The following is a 16,357-nucleotide window of genomic DNA, read 5'->3' on the forward strand; positions in this document are numbered from 1 at the left end:
CTATTCTTCTGATTGGTCGGCATTTGATAGTCCCTATTTTCTGCGATAACTTTTCAATGGTTTGACATAAAGGGTCATGGGTGGTGTCATCGGACTTAGTTTTGAGTCCTTGACCTTTATTGGTGAAAATTGCACATGCGAGGGCCCGTTCATCGCTTCTTGCAGCTTTAATTATTATTATTATTATTATTATTATTATTATTATTATTATTATTATTATTATTATTATTATTATTATTATTATTATTATTATTATTATTATTATTATTATCCATTATTATTATTATTATTTTTATTATTATTATTATTATTATTATTATAGAGACTGGAGCCACAGCTGCACTTCGGGATGAATCCAGACTTTTCCCGTCTCCGCGTTATCCGCCCACTGAATGACGTCACACGCGCTCACCGCATCGGGATTTATGGAAAACAATCCGCCGCCTGCTCGGTTTACTCAGGCTGCTGACTACAAGCTGAATCTGTCGAGTTTAACGGTACAGCGTCGCTTCGGTCTGCGGAACAAACGAAGTGAGGTTAAACAAATATGAAACTCATCGGAAACGGAATAAGAGTGTCTTTAGGAACCCTTTCCCTTCTGCTTTGCCTGTATTCAGTCAGAGGTAAGTGTCCTTTTTAAACAAAATACACGTTTCAAATCTGACTGGAAGACTGAGTGACACTCCTGTAAAGTTCTGACCTTTCTTGTTTTCGGGTGTTACAATTTAAGCTTTCACAGGGTTCAGCTTTTTCATTTAACTCACGAGTGAACTTTTTATAGTGCCTTTGTTTTGTTCCTTGAACTTTCATTTCTGTTTTTCCAAATGAGCTGTCCTGAAAGTCCTGTTCTTCCTGAAAGAAGCCGAGCCTGTTTTGACTACTTTTGCTGCTTCCCTTTCAAACTTTACATTAAGATGTGAGATGGAAAAGGGTGTTGGGAGGAAGGGTAATAATGAATGACAAAAAGAGATGTGCAACAGCTTGCTAACTCAGATTTTAATGTAGTCATCTTAATCGCTTTCTTAGTTAACTCTTCTATGTATGTTTCCTAAATCAATTTCCTATGTAACTGGTACATACTCTATAACCAATAATTAGAAACAACATATTATTGTCATGGCAGTGGGTGACTAAACGTGACACTGCCCTGTTATTACACTTGAAACTGTTATTACTAGTTTTATTTTGGATGAGGGTTGTTGCAGGGAGCAGGGGGGGGTACAGTAAATGTCTGGGTGTTCTTGAGTTATATGTTTTTCATGCATCACTCAGAGTAGACAGTGCAGTTTCCAAAATGTTACATTATATATGCAGTTACATATATATATTTATACATATTTTATACGTATCTTTTTGTATTTTTAATATATTTTTTATTTCTGACTTTTCAGTCTTTTTACCCCTCCCCTACATGTGTGTGCTAAGTGTACTGCTGACAACAAAATAAGTTTCCCCACTGAGGGAGAATCTTATATATATTTGCAAACACAATAATGAACCTAAAAGGCTTTGTATTTTTGAAATCCCAATTCCAGTTTATATTGTAAAATGTTAACGTCACTCTGGACATTTCTGCGGACACGCGACAGATGGAGCAGGAAATAACAGCATCTGGGCTCTCTTCTGGTGCGAGCTTGAACCAGCTGTCCACTCATCTAACTTTAGATCGACCTGAATATTTGCCATCAACCTAGAGGATTTAAAGATCACAGGTGGCTTTCAGTACTTTATCCATCTTCTGTTGCTGCTATGATGTTTGTTTGGATTCAGTCTTTAACTTTGTTTATCCTGTACCTGTCAGTCAGGTGTGTTGCATGTCCTGAGTTACCCTGAGCTGATGCAGTGTTATCCTACAAGCTCTTAATCCTGAAGATAAACACATTCTACTGTCTGTGATGTCTTCAGACATGTTAAAAAAAAGAAAGTACACCCTCTCTAAGAGGTATGATTTTTCATATCAGAACGTAACAAAAAAAAATAAAATTCATTGGATCCTTACCATGTCTTACAGTTAAAGGAATACAATCTCAGATTAACAGCACATACATGATATTTTACATATTTATTGGACAAAAACTCAAAGGGTAGATGTAGGAATGACTAAGTGTACCTTGTGAGTCAAGAGTTTGTTGAACCACCTAATTATTGGACAAAAACTCAAAGGGCAGATGTAGGAATAACTAAGTTGTGAGTCAAAGGTTTGTGTAACCACCTTTTGTTACAATCTGTGTTATTGTGGAGACCGTTTTGTCTTTGTCTTCATTACAGTGTTGCCTCAGTTCATCAAGGTTTGTATGTTTTTGTTAATGCTTTACTCTCTTGAGATCCCGTTAACACTTTTATTGGGTAGAAGCTTGGACTTTGACCGGGCCATTATGACACCATGGCTCTCAATTCTTCTCAAGTCTTCAGCCACTGGTGTAGATGTGCCTGTGTGCTTCGGGTCATTGTCCTGTCGCGTGAGCCAGTTCGACCAAGCTTCAGCTGTCAGACAGATGGCATCACATTTTACTGTAGAGCAACACTTGGGTCCTGCGGCTGCAAAAACAACCCCCTGTGATGACCACCATGCTTGACAGTTGGTGTATGGCGCTTGTGCTGACTTTCTGAGTTTAGTTTTTGCCGTGACGGTTGAACATCCTCACTTTGGTCTGGTCTGTCCATAGTGCATTGGAAAAACAAAAAAAAAGTATTGTTTGCTCAAATGCAACTTTATTCAGTCCTTGGTTTTGCTACTATGTTTTCTTTTAGACAGAAGACGCTTTCGCTTAACAAACTTTATAAACAGGCTACAGTCATTCCTTTCTTATTAATTGCTAATGTCATTCTCCACATTATTTCAAAATGGCTTGATAACTCTTCCCAGAATGACCCATCCCAGCAACAACTTCTTCTCTATGATGATTCCTGATATGTGTCCTTATTAGCATTGACGGTGCTCCTGACCAACAAACTAACAAAACATCTGCCTTTACAGAGGTGCTCACATTTGATATTTATGATTATCAGCACCCATCTGCTACTTACCCTACATCCTACTTAGGACGTTTTCCAAACACTTCTACTGACTTAAGCTTATTTTTGGTAAATAAATAAAAGTGCAGTGTTATATTTTGTGCGTTGACGTTCATTTGTGATTGTATTTATTTCTTCTTAATATTTCTTTTCTAAATTACATCTTGATATATTAAATCATTAGAACTGAAATATCTACACTAACTGAAAACCATCTTCACAAATGTTTTCCTCCTCAAAAAAGCCCACCCAACACCAGAGATATTCAAATCTACTGAGTGTATCCCAACATGCATCCCACACAAAAAGGTGGTGCCTATGATCCATTTTCTAAAACGGAAACAGATTAGGCTGCAGATAATCATTATTGTCATTATGGATACATCTTGATATTGTTAAAAATATAGTGGCCCCATTCAATGGTTGCTTTGTTTAACCAACAGCTCAGACCTCTTAATTTATAAATAAAAATAAAATAAATATATTGCTTGGAAAAGCAACACATTTGAGTAGTTGGAGCCATGAATGTGTCTTCTCAAAAAGCTATGGGAAAATAACTTGGTTCTATTACCTTGGAAAATCTGTTTATCAAGTGGAGATAAATAAAGCAAGCTAGTAAAAATAATAATTGATAGGGGAAATTCTATGTAATCAGGAGAAGATAAAATCAAGGATGTTTATGCTGTTCTGCTTAGACTACATTCCAGAGACAAGGCTGTTTTTTCTGATAACTTTCTCACACAAGGTCACTCCCTCAAAACAATAGCTCAGTTCAGATAACGTAATTTCATGTACCAGGATGTGAAATGGTATAAATAAGAGTAAACGTGGCAGTCATTTTGAGGAGTCTTTTCCATAGCAGTGTAAGGGGTTGGCTGTGTATGGTTTAAAAACCAGTGCTCTCCATGTTTCCATCTCTTCTGCTCAGGTGACTACTGTGAAGTAAACCTTTGCCACAATGGAGCCACGTGCGTTACAGGCGTAGGAGATGAACCCTTCATCTGCATCTGTGCGGACGGCTTTGGCGGCGACACCTGTAACCTGACGGAGACAGGTAGAGTGGATTAGGAATATTCTGGAGGAAATCATAGTTGGTCACTGACTAAGATTAACAAAGTCTTTCCCTTTCCCATCTTCCAGGACCCTGCAATCCCAACCCCTGTCGAAATGACGGGACTTGCAAGGTCATTGCTCCGACCAGACGTGGAGATGTCTTTAATGAGTACGTCTGCACGTGTCAGCCGGGTTTCGAGGGAGTGCACTGCCAGATCAGTAAGTTACTTCTGCCTTCGCTTCCCATCTTTCCTATAAAGGTGCATTCACACAAACATTTCAGTCCAGGAAGATGTTCTGCTATTTATTCAGTGAAACAGGAACGCATTCTCATCCTGTGGATGTTGGCATGGAAGACCTATTAGTAAAATAAGACTTAATGGCCTAGATAAAAAACAGACAATGTAAAAAAAAAACTAGTATATGAAGATTTCAAACAAATAAGAGACAGTTGAGTCGAAATTTTGGCAGAAAATTATGTGAAAAATGCAGTAAAATAATGAAAGTTCTACGAGTGTTAACACACAAGGAGCTTTTCCATCCTGCCACAACATCAGTAGTGAAAGAGATCTTTGCATTCAGCAATTTAATGAAAGAGGCTCATTCAGTGGGCTCTGCGGTTATTCTGTTTAGCTAATTAGTAAAAAAAAAAAGAAAAAAAAAAAAACAGACACTCCAAGTCTCTTAGCATGCAGATAACCACCTCAGAGCATCAATGCTGCATCTATTTGTGCTAAAGTTTGACCCAATCAGATGAAAGTTCCCACGGTGGTTTGTAATTATTGAAGAAAAAGGTTTGTTCTGCCTGAAAAAAAAAGACTACATACGTTCAATTGAACATAACTCTCAGGACTGCTTTTACTGACGAGGCGTCTGCTTAAACACTCAAAGGAAACAATCTGAACACCAACTGTTGGGTTGTAAAGTCTGTTTGTCTGTTCCCAGGCATTTTATCATTTTGAGTAAGGCAGACTTAAATGGGTGGACTGCACTTTAGGTGCTTCAAGGGTTTGAAATCTGTCCTCTATTAACTGTACACACAAATACATTACTGAAACTAATGAGAGGAACATTTCTGAGACTAATGAGGAGAGAGTGCTCTGTATGAAGGTTGGAAAGGTTGAATTTCAATATTAGAAACAATGGGGGGGAAATCAGGATTCTTATTGGGAAAACTGAAACCCCACTCCAGAAGATAAAATGTTAAATTCTGGTAACATCTGTATGCTGGGTATTTGAAAGGCTGTTTTACGCTCCACTTCTTAGTAAAATCCCTTGTTTCTCAGAATTATACTCTGTGTTGAGCCACTGTTGTCGCAGTCATGCAGGCATTTGTCTCTAACTTGTGACCAATCCTCTTAGCATTAAAGGGAACAAGTAATCAACAGACCCGTGTGGCATTACGTCAGCATCTCATCTGCTCTGGTTCTGAAGTTTTCCCGGCGTCACTGAGACAAATAAACACATTCATGCAGCTTTTATAAACACGCTTGGACAAATAATTATGAGTTTTTATATAGACTCACTTTAGAGTCACTTCTTTTTAAGGTGGCAATCAAAAATGTTTCATTATTAGATCTTTCTCTCATACAGGCTCAAAATGTTAAATTATCTGGTTGGTAGTTACATCAAAGAAGAATAAAGAATAAACATGGCAAATCCCAATATAAGCCAGTACAGATACAAACTAATATTAAATACAGCAGATACATATAAAGTTACTCATCCTGTATGCATACATAGGGAAAAAAGAAAAATAACATGTTGTTTTTGCAAAAATATTAAAACCGAGCTTCATCAAGGAGTGAAATGTTTCCCTTGAAGCTGCGCATTCATCCTGCTGAAAACAGTGTCTCCGCTCTGTAAGGGCTCCACCTTGTGGAGACTTGGCCGCATTGCATGAACGGTGTTCATGAGAAGGTGACTTGAGATTTAATTTGTTGCCATGACTACAGGCGTTTAAAGTTTTTTTTTCTAAAGACCCCAGTTGATACTGTTTTTCCTAGCTGACGTCAAGCTGATATACTGACATACTACTGCAACAATACACAGTATGTTTTGTGTTACAGCAACGCAGCAGAATTATGACCTACTAATATTTGATCTGTGTTTTTTTATATTCATCTTGTAACCTTTTGCTAGCTTTGGGAGAGTGGAGTTGAGTTGTGGCTTCCTGCTACACATTTTTGAGCTACAGTGAATGTGGTGTGAGGTGAAATTGGCGGCTGGAGATAAGAAGTAGGGGCTGGATAATTCTAGCAATACCCTGGAAATCTGTTTGGCTCACTGAATGGCGTATTTTACGACCTGTTCCACCGCATACAAAATGACAGGGTTGTGTTATGTCTGAATGTTTGCGTAAGTAGTCGCTTCAGACAACCATTGATGTTCCCTGAAATATAAAAGGTTGTTGTGTTTTTCAGATGTGAACGACTGTGCAAAAGAGCCTTGTAACAATGGGGGGATATGTCGAGATCTTGATGGAGATTATACCTGCCAGTGCACCTCGCCATATGTCGGAAAGCAGTGCCAGCAACGTATGTACATCATCTATACTTTTATGTTAAAACTCCTTTTCATGGAGTTCGTTTAAAAAAATTGCATCCCAGAATTAATCAAACGAATAAAAGATCTCCTGATCTACGTCCTGAAGTGCTTTGGCATTTAGTTATCACGGCATGCGTGACATATTTCAACTGTTTACATGCAAACTTCATTTATTGACTCTAAAACATTGTCTCCCAGGATGTATTTCTCTGCTGGGGATGGAAGGAGGAGCGATTGTGGAGTCCCAGATCACTTCTTCCTCTGTGCACTATGGTGTCCTGGGTCTTCAGCGCTGGGGTCCAGAGCTGGCTCGACTCAACAACCACGGCATCGTCAACGCCTGGACATCGGCAGCCTACGACAGAAACCCTTGGATAGAGGTGAGAAAAGCGACTGCTCTAAAGTCACGACAACAGCCAACCAAAGCAAAAAGACTAACTGAACCTTACATCGCTGTTAAAAGATCAACATGCAGAAGAAGATGCGTTTGACGGGCATCATCACTCAGGGAGCCAGTCGCATGGGCTCAGCCGAGTACATCAAAGCCTTCAAGATGGCAAGCAGCTTTGATGGGATCAGTTACATCACCTACAAAGCAGATGGCCAACGCAGGGATATGGTCAGCCTTTTATGATCTTAAGTATTGTGTATATTCTTTACCTTTCCGTGCCAGATTTGATCTAATTAAAATCTCAATCACCTGATTTATGTATTTATTCTTGGGGTGTTGCAGGTTTTTGTGGGCAACACTGATAACGACAGTACAAAGACAAACCTTTTCGACCCCCCTATCGTGGCCCAGTACATCCGCATCATCCCCGTGGTTTGTCGCCGGGCCTGCACGCTGCGCCTGGAGCTGGTGGGCTGTGAACTCAACGGTAAACGCACAGAAAACATTACACAAAGTCCTGGAGGTGTGAAACCTTGTCAAAAATTTAGAGCAGCTAAAAAAATAAATAAATAAGATCACCAGAATAAAAAAAAGCATACATTTACATCCATTGAATTTAGTTTATTTTTGAGTTGTCTAGTTTGAGCGACGGTTACAGAAATCTCCGCTGCCACTACTCTTAACTGTCCCTCTATTGTTTGTTTCATTGTGCTGATTTCTTCTTACTGTGATCTGCAAAATGACAGGGACAGTTTATTTCAGCCTCACAGCACGTATCCACGCTGTGGGTGTTTGGTATAAACAACTCTGGACAGCCCACAGCACCACATTCTTGTTTTTGTCTGTCTCTATCCCTCTATCCTTCGTCTTCTTTGATCATAAAATCTTTAGGGACAAGATAAGAGAGTTAATGTAAACAAATAGATTTGTACCTCAGTGAATTGTGTATTCTCTACTTTATGTGCCTCTTTTTATTTTCTCACTTACGACTGGTTAAAACAGATTTTAATGAAATCAGTTGCATTTTTTTGGGATTTTCCTTAATTTCTTCTATATGTGGGTGAAGTTGATTCCTCTCCTCACTTGTCTTTTCCTTCTCCTATCTCCTCTTCCTGTCGCTTTGGCTTTCCCTCCCTCCATCTTTTCCTTCTGCTTTTGATTTATAGTTTATTCAAACACGACAGGTTGCTCGGAGTCTTTGGGAATGAAGTCTCGGCTCATCTCGGATGAGCAGCTCTCAGCCTCCAGCAAATTCCGCACGTGGGGCATCGATACTTTCACCTGGCACCCCCAGTTCGCCCGACTGGACAAGGCGGGGAAGACCAACGCCTGGTCTCCCGCCCACAACAACCGCTCCGAGTGGATCCAGGTGCGGGAAACCGGACCAGTCGTTATTGGCGAAATGTGTTTGAAGCCAGCGGCTTGTGCAGAATCTTTAATCTTTTTCTGTTCTCTCTTCAGGTTGATCTGCAGAAAACAAAGCGCCTCACTGGCATCATCACTCAGGGTGCTAAGGACTTTGGGGTGGTGCAGTTTGTTTCAGTGTTTAAAGTTGCATATAGCAACGACGGAGAGTCGTGGAAAGTAGTGAATGATGAGAACACCGGCAGTGATAAGGTCAGATTTCTGTGAATATTCTAATTTCCCTAACGCCTTTTTTCTTTCATAAACTTTGGCCTCAGAATCAAAACCCTAATATTATCATCAGCCTCTCTGAAACTCTTCCTCGCTCTTATTGATCAGAAAAGATCTTGATACATGCTGAAGGAGTGAATAAAGCTGCTGACGCTTAAGTCAGGAGACGTTATCATTATCATGAAATGGTGTTGCTTCAGTTTGGCCAAACTATCATGTATCAAAAATGTTTCTGATCAATAAGAGCGAGGAAGAGTGTCAGAGAGCTTCTGAGGCCAAGGTTTATGAAAGAAAAAAGGCGTTGAAGCATTCAGTCGACCCAGTCGAATTGCAAGATGCTCTTGTCACTTCACTTTCCTGTTGTAGCAGAAAGAAAAATGACAGTAATTTTGCTCTGCAAGTAAAACCATTGATTTTTATTTGCAGCTTTTCCAAGGAAATATTGACAACAACACTCACAAGAAGAATCTGTTCGAGCCTCCGTTCTACGCTCGCTATGTCAGGGTCATCCCCTGGGAATGGCACGAACGCATCACGCTACGCATGGAGCTGCTGGGTTGCGATGACTAGAAACTCGTCTTAACCATTTATCCCATCCTCTGTCCTCATCCCGCCACTCCATCACTTCAGGCAACAGCAGAAAGCGGATCCTGAGCAGAATCATCTATTTGCACTCCATGAAGATCATATTAGCTGATTAGCTTGGACTTTTTAACGCTTCTAGCACTTTTCTGACTAGTGATTTATTTATGTTTACACAGATGAAATTGACATTACGGCTTTTGGTTACTAAACAGAGTCTTGCATTGACTATCGGTACTTTTAGAAAACTGTATACTCATATAAAATTAACTGTGTAGTGTGTGTACTTTACTCCTTCTAATGATACAAACAGCTACACAAGTCAGACATCATCACCAGCATGATTACGGTTTTTCACTTAGCCAGTTATACGACTGCTGTCTTGTTACTCGAGCACATATCAGCAGGGTGGTGCAGGGCCTGTGCAATAAAGTACATTTCCACCTGTCCTGGAAGGACAGTTTGTCCACAAGTAGACAGTTGCACTCTGATGATCTCAACAAGCGTAAACGTTTTTCATGTGATATCTGGGTTTCTTTTTTAACTTAAATTGGCATGTTTTTTTCCTCATCCTTTTATATAATCTCATTCTAATTCGTTCATTTTTACAACAAATGTGAAATGTGTGGAAAAAAATAGTTTGTTGTTTGTTTTTTTTAAATTCATTGTTGGTCTAGAACTAAGACCATTTATTAAATACTAAAAACAAATAAAAACAAGCTCTGCTGTGTGTTTTATCAGCTCAATCGTGAGACAAGCATCTGTCCTGCTGTAGTATCAGCTAATATATAGAGCTTTCCGAGTTATATATACATATATATATAAATGTGTGTGAGCCACATTTTAAGTGGGGAGACATGTATTTGGCCTGCTGTTTGTGAAAGTAATAACACCTTGTCAGCCCCCGTCATCACTCTAGTCTGAACTCACAGACTTGTTTTGGCCCCTGGCAGTAGCTGTGTGATCATCTGTGTGGAACGAAGCGTCACAAACACATCTACCCACTGCTACGACTACTACTACTGTCATTTAGCTTTTAGAGAACAACACAAGCAAGAAACCTGCACGTTTAAGTCAATGTGTTCCTCATTGACGGAGTTCTCTTAAAAAATGTGTTACTTGGAGAAAAATACAGCAGTAGCAGAGGACTAGACAAAGTCTGTTTTTATAGTTCAGGAGGGATTCATATCCAAGATTTTCCTCCACAACATTCAATATTTGTTCAGTTTGGTCCTACTATTTCTGGGGGGAATCTTAAACTCATATAAACAAGACCTGTAAAATATTCTGGTTGTATAATGTAGCATATTAAACATAAGTATTTTACTACTGTAAACTTAGGTGGACTTAAAGGTACTGCAGAAAGACACGGAGGATGTTTCCTCTCAGCGAGCCTTAACCGGCATGCCGCTCCAGATTTAGCAGCAGAGATCATTAAAGCCCAACTGGTTTTCAGTAAAAGGTTAGAGAACATCATCATCATCATTATTATTAACATAGCTGCCATAGCTGCACCTGATGGATCATCAACGACTGAAGGAGGAGACTGAAATCATGGCTTGCTGCACACTTCAGATGTTGTGCGTCCACTTACAGACGCTGGTGCTTATTCACCTCAACACTGAAGGTTCTTTTCGACTGGATTATCTACAGTTTGGACATAACTGAAGGTAAGTGATTTTTTTATTTATTTTTTTAATCACAATTTGACTCAGAAAAAAAAAACTGTTGGCTACTTTCACCAGTGGGATTCCTCAAGATGAATTTATCCCTATTTCTCAAGAAAAAAAACTATATTAAAAGTGAACTAAATGTGTTTTGATTTAAAAGCTTTCTTTGTAGTGTTTAAAAAGTTATGTTTGTTACATCAGTGTTTTGTTTCATTAAAAAAATATGTTGTGAAGCCAGTTTTCACTTTTCTGAAAAGTAGAGATTTTTGGTTGCCATGATGTCTTTTGTGATATAAAAAAAGGGTTATTTGTGGAAAAAAAAGTCTATTAGCAGACTATAATAACATGCATTTATTTAAACAAATCAAGTGAAGCATTTTTTGGTGGAACAAGCAGGGAAATGTAGGTTTACTGAAGTTTTAAACATAGAAACAACATTTTCCATTCAAAAAGCCAAACTTTTTAAAATATTGTTTGGATCTCTGGATATCTCAAATCATTTTAATGCACATGTTGTTGTGTCTTCACATACGATTATCAGTAACAATCATAATAATCTTTAATAAAATACTGATGATGTGCTTCAGTTAACAACTAGCTTAATAAGAAATATCTTTGCAGGTGAGAAGATTCCTCGGAGAAAATAAAGGATCAGGCTTTAAAGCCAGAATGAGGGAGTGTTTCCTCCAGACTCTGCTGCTGCTTCTCTCATGCTGCACCTCGGCTGCAGCGAATGTCCACAACAACTTCCTCTACCACGACATCCTCGGTCAAAATGGCAAGAAACAAAGTATGCACATAATCGGTCCAGTAGAGCATACTGGACCAACATTGCACCATAAATCATTCACATTGTTTTCTGTGAATTCAAAGTTTTATGACAACCTATCTCGAATCTTAGTCTTAGGAATTAAACAAAAATAGCTCACATACGTACTTGTTGTTAGCTGGTATATATCTTTATACCACAACTTCAAACAGGGGGCAGTTATATATGACTGCTTTCACAAAAGCTTTTTCCAAACAAAATATTGTGGGTGTTTCATCAGCCATTCCTGGATGTTTTTATTTCTGTTTTGGGTCACCATCCTATTGGAAGACCCATCACAAGCAACTGCGGCTGACACTCCTGACACACGTCCAGGATGTTCCGATAGTCTTGAGACTTCGTTGTGCCCTGCAAAGATTAAAACTCATTGACACAAAAGTTGACTTTTGTATTTAAAGTAATCTTGAAGGAAAACATGAGAAATGTTATAACTGCCCCTCATCTCACCTGTTTTGGGTTGTTTCATCAACCTTCAAGTGATAATTTCAGCTAAACACTGCACACCTAAATATGATGATGTGTGTCCCAGTTTATTCCAGTGGTGTGAAGCTCCATGTGGACAATGGTCAGCCGTCTGTGTTTGGCGTCAGAGGGGGAAATGTCACACTTCCATGCAGGTTTTGGTACGAGCCCAAGCTGAGCTCGCCAAGAGAGGTCCGGGTTAAGTGGTCTTGGCTGCCTGCTGCTGCTGGAGGCCGTGAGGAGGACGTGCTGGTGGCTTTTGGCTCTCAGAGTCGAAGCTTTGGAGTCTTCAGGTTGAGGAAAATTATCGATGACACTTGAAACATCGCTATTGCTTAATGATGCGTTGTTCCATCATTGTGGCTGTCTGTTGGTCAGGCGTCGCACAGAGCTCAGACAGGAGTTCCTAGGAGATGCTGCTCTCGTGATGACTGACCTTCAGCTGAGAGATACAGGTCAGTATCGATGTGAGGTGGTGGATGGACTAGAAGACGAGAGGGCAACAGTTCATCTGGAGTTACAAGGTACAAGATTATTATTAGTAGATGTATTGATTGAAGCAATTATTTTTCTCTCTCTTTCACCAAGTATCAGGTGTAGTAGGACATGATGACACTGATTTCTCCGCCCAGGTGTAATATTTCCCTACCAGCACCCTCGTGGTCGTTACCTTCTGAGCTTCCTGGAAGCCCAGAGGGCCTGTGAGGAGCAGGACTCCACACTGGCCTCTTTCACACAGCTCTTCCAGTCTTGGAAAGAGGGTCTTAACTGGTGCAGTGCAGGCTGGCTGGCAGACGCGACGGTCCGGTACCCCATCACATGGCCCAGAGTGCCCTGTGGTGGGCAAGGCCTCGCACCAGGGGTCCGAAGCTATGGCAGGCGGCGCCTGAACTTTCATCGCTATGATGCCTTCTGCTTCACCTCTTCACTGCGAGGTGAGGAGGAGTACTCAGAGCTGAAAGGTGTTGTTAAAGGTCAAGGTCATGAGTTCAAAATCTTCCTTCACCGCAGTCTAACTGGCTAAAGAATGAAAATCACAGGCTTCTGTGATAACAGCACTCTCCAGATGTTTCTAGTAGATGCTCACTTTGTAACTGTAAACAGCCTTCAAAATGTGGTTAAGGACCCTTAAAGCAGAACAGCTTAACATGTGTATTATCTTTATCAAGTGAACTTGTACTTATAGGGCCCGATTTACTAAGATCCTAAATAAAGAGTACTAAATTGCGTGTGCACTGAAAAAGTTTGCACGTTTGTTGTTTGTTTTGCGGGTGATCAACTAAGATTGAGAAACACTTTTTTCTCCATGAAAACACGTAATTTATTAATTATCACAAATAAAAAAATGAATGTGCCTCGTGTGGCAACTTTTTGCTGAATAATACTCGATTTAACATTCAAATAAAATATTTCTCCTTTTGCATGTGGAGATTAGCATCTTCCTTTCGAACGTATTAAATACAGACGCAATCACAATCCCCGCAAAAACTTCAGGCTTGGTAAATCTCATTGCGTGTGGTAAATGGACCAATTTGCATCTTCCCCTCCCAGTATTTAGGATTTCTGGCGGGTACGCCCCATATTGATTATTCATCAGGGCAAAAGTACTAACTGAATTGCGTGTGCTATTTTGCGCATTTGAGAGACGCAGTCGTCTTTGCACGCTGTTAGTAAATCAGCTGGCACTTTGCGGGTTTGCGGGTGCTGTCAAGTTCGCACACGTTTTTACACACGCAAACCTTTAGTAAATCGGGCCCATAGTGTATGAGGTGCCGTGAGGGACATAATTCTGAATTAGCGTTCATAAACACATATGAAATCCAACTCTTTTACACACTATACTGAAAACCTCTCACACTCACTTGTGAAATCTCTCATACACACAGGTGAAATGCTCTTGCTGCTGCATTGCATTGTGGGAAGATTCTGCTTAGCTAGTGTCCATCAATCCATACTAATAATAATGAGTATGGATAGCGCATACTATTGTGTACGTACTAATGTTTCGGACGTGCTAAAAAATTTCACATCCTGTTTTTGCTACTCATTAGGGTGGAAGGATGGAAATTCGGACACATCCATTGATTTCTGAAGACCGGTTTTGAAGCCTGTTTCCCTTTGTATGAGTGCAGCGTTTTCGCTCAACTAGCCGACTGGAACATGTCAAGAGTTAGCTTTGCTCCCAGCTCCTTCAGCCAATCCCTGCCGTACGCTGCCCAATGTTTCCAGCGAGCTGGGAGCAGAAGGAACCGACATGGGGGGGGCTTGTTCAGCATCATGGACGCGGTCGAACGGAGAGAAGCAGCTTCCAACTCCGCTCTTCAGAAACCACTGGGTCACGTGACCAAACACGTGACCAAACGCTATGTCCATTGTTACATACACTGGAAAGTTGGACAGAAATATAACACAACTTGCACTTACGCTTAGGGTTTCCACTCGTCCCTTAATATACGGAATCTTTATGTAATTGGGAATTAAAAGTTGCGTTCAGTATTGAACCAATACGGACATATATTATGCTCTTATTTATTGATGTCATAATATACAGGTGAAGGTCTGAACATTTGAATATATTGCAAAACTTCATTCATAGTAAATTCAACTAAAGTTGAAACAAATATATTATCAAACTCAACAGTGCTTTCGCACATGGAATACTGGCAGAAAGCTATCACGCTGCTGCCGTGATGGGAAAAGTGACGCGATCATCCAGCACACCTGTACTCGCAGTCGCAGTTATGTTTGTGAGAGAATTTCACCAGTGTGTGTATGACGGAAAAATGTTCAACTGTATGTAGGAGCAGATTTCACTAGTTTGTGTAAGGGCGTTTCAGTAGTATATGTTAGCACATTTCAGTAGTATCTGTGAGTGGATACATTTCCAGTTGTATGTATAAGAGCATTTCCCCTGTGTGTATGAGAGATTTCACAATTGAGTGTGAGAGGTTTTCAGTATAGTGTGTAAAAGAGTTGGATTTCATGTGTTTATGAATGCTAATTCAGAATTATGTCCCTCACGGCACCTCATAAGAGTGAGCCCATCCTCTTAGTGCTTAATCATAGTGTCCGTTTAACTGCCACATCTGCAGAAAGATCTCTGTGCAGATAATGAATCTGTTTTCTTCAAAGGGAAGGTCTACTATCTCCAGGCTCCTCACAAGATGAACCTGACTGACGCTCAGAAGGCCTGTCAGCAGGACGGAGCAGAGATCGCCAAGGTCGGGCAGCTCTACGCCGCCTGGAAGTTGGGAGGTCTGGACCGCTGTGATGCTGGCTGGCTGGCTGATGGGAGCCTGCGGTATCCCATCACAAGGCCGCGCCAAAACTGTGGTCCAGCCGAGCCGGGTGTGCGCAGCTTGGGCTTCCCGCTCCCTAAACACATGCACGGGGTCTACTGCTACGAGTCAGATGATGAATGAGCACATAAAAGGAAACACTCTGCTTTAAATAAACCTGTAATCAACCTGCACCTAAATGACTGCTGGAGTCGCAGAGAACTCCACAAGGTCACGTGACTATCGTGATGGGTTAGCAAACAAAGACGTGCTTTTAATACACAAAATACTACATATATTTACCTGGACACTCTTCTAACACACTGCCTAGCCAAAGGAGGTCACAGGTGGTTTTTTGGTTGTTTTTTTCTTATGAACTGCTGGATTTCTGAAAGAAAAAAGAACGCATGAAAGTCCCTTATTTTAAAGGATTTCATTTGATTGTATTTTTTATCTTTATATTTTAACTTCTAGTAAAGCCCAGATATTCATTTTAACGTTAAAAAACTTCAACTAACTCATGTTGCAAAAACTACTGAAACTGTTTGAATAACACTTGACCAGTGAAAAAGGCTAAGATAAATCTCAAACGCTATACTAATAAGAGAAAGAATGGTGTTCGTTGAAATGTATATGACAGAAACTACAGCTGATTATTGTACGATAATACCTTTATTAACCATTAAAATGTTGATGCATAAGATCCTGACATCTGTCTGTGCTCAAATCCTCCACTTATAAAGTACCAAAATTAAACACACCATCAAAAAAAAGAAGAAAAGAATGACTTGATGCAGCTTGATGTCAAAGCCGTTTATTTGAAAAAAGAATTCAACTCATAACATGAAGTGTAGTGTACAGAGTTAATACATTCTCAGCTGTCATCCCAATTACC

The 16,357-nt window shown here is 40.1% G+C and overlaps 2 protein-coding genes across 3 annotated transcripts; both read left to right on the forward strand.

Moving 5' to 3' along the window:
- Positions 1–445: 445 nt before the first annotated feature.
- LOC133459719 (EGF-like repeat and discoidin I-like domain-containing protein 3) lies at positions 446–9,969 on the forward strand. Of its 2 annotated transcripts, none has more exons than XM_061739944.1 (10): positions 446–623; positions 3,944–4,069; positions 4,156–4,287; positions 6,492–6,605; positions 6,814–6,995; positions 7,079–7,234; positions 7,349–7,493; positions 8,173–8,375; positions 8,468–8,623; positions 9,068–9,969. In XM_061739944.1, exons 1-10 carry the CDS (start codon positions 548–550, stop codon positions 9,209–9,211), a joined length of 1,434 nt encoding a protein of 477 aa, XP_061595928.1. In that variant the 5' UTR covers positions 446–547; the 3' UTR covers positions 9,212–9,969. The 2 variants fall into 2 exon arrangements, with proteins under 2 accessions (XP_061595928.1, XP_061595936.1); XM_061739952.1 differs by having other exon boundaries at positions 8,191–8,375.
- Positions 9,970–11,476: 1,507 nt separating this feature from the next.
- Positions 11,477–15,796, forward strand: LOC133419958 (hyaluronan and proteoglycan link protein 3-like). The gene is made up of 5 exons (XM_061709471.1): positions 11,477–11,698; positions 12,252–12,477; positions 12,563–12,708; positions 12,817–13,119; positions 15,317–15,796. Exons 1-5 carry the CDS (start codon positions 11,563–11,565, stop codon positions 15,604–15,606), a joined length of 1,101 nt encoding a protein of 366 aa, XP_061565455.1. The 5' UTR covers positions 11,477–11,562; the 3' UTR covers positions 15,607–15,796.
- The last annotated feature ends 561 nt before the right edge of the window (positions 15,797–16,357 follow it).

This window comes from Cololabis saira, chromosome 2 (assembly GCF_033807715.1).
Source record: "Cololabis saira isolate AMF1-May2022 chromosome 2, fColSai1.1, whole genome shotgun sequence".
NCBI classification, from domain to species: Eukaryota; Metazoa; Chordata; class Actinopteri; order Beloniformes; family Belonidae; genus Cololabis; species Cololabis saira.

Bases quoted from the DNA above. Each gene is read 5' to 3' on its own strand.
- LOC133459719 (XM_061739944.1), top strand. From the start codon at position 548: ATGAAACTCATCGGAAACGGAATAAGAGTGTCTTTAGGAACCCTTTCC. The intron at 4,288-6,491 runs GTAAGTTACTTC...TGTGTTTTTCAG, and splicing joins GGGAGTGCACTGCCAGATCA to ATGTGAACGACTGTGCAAAA. The intron at 6,996-7,078 runs GTGAGAAAAGCG...CGCTGTTAAAAG, and splicing joins ACAGAAACCCTTGGATAGAG to ATCAACATGCAGAAGAAGAT.
- LOC133419958 (XM_061709471.1), top strand. From the start codon at position 11,563: ATGAGGGAGTGTTTCCTCCAGACTCTGCTGCTGCTTCTCTCATGCTGC. The intron at 12,478-12,562 runs GTTGAGGAAAAT...TCTGTTGGTCAG, and splicing joins CGAAGCTTTGGAGTCTTCAG to GCGTCGCACAGAGCTCAGAC. The intron at 12,709-12,816 runs GTACAAGATTAT...TTCTCCGCCCAG, and splicing joins AGTTCATCTGGAGTTACAAG to GTGTAATATTTCCCTACCAG.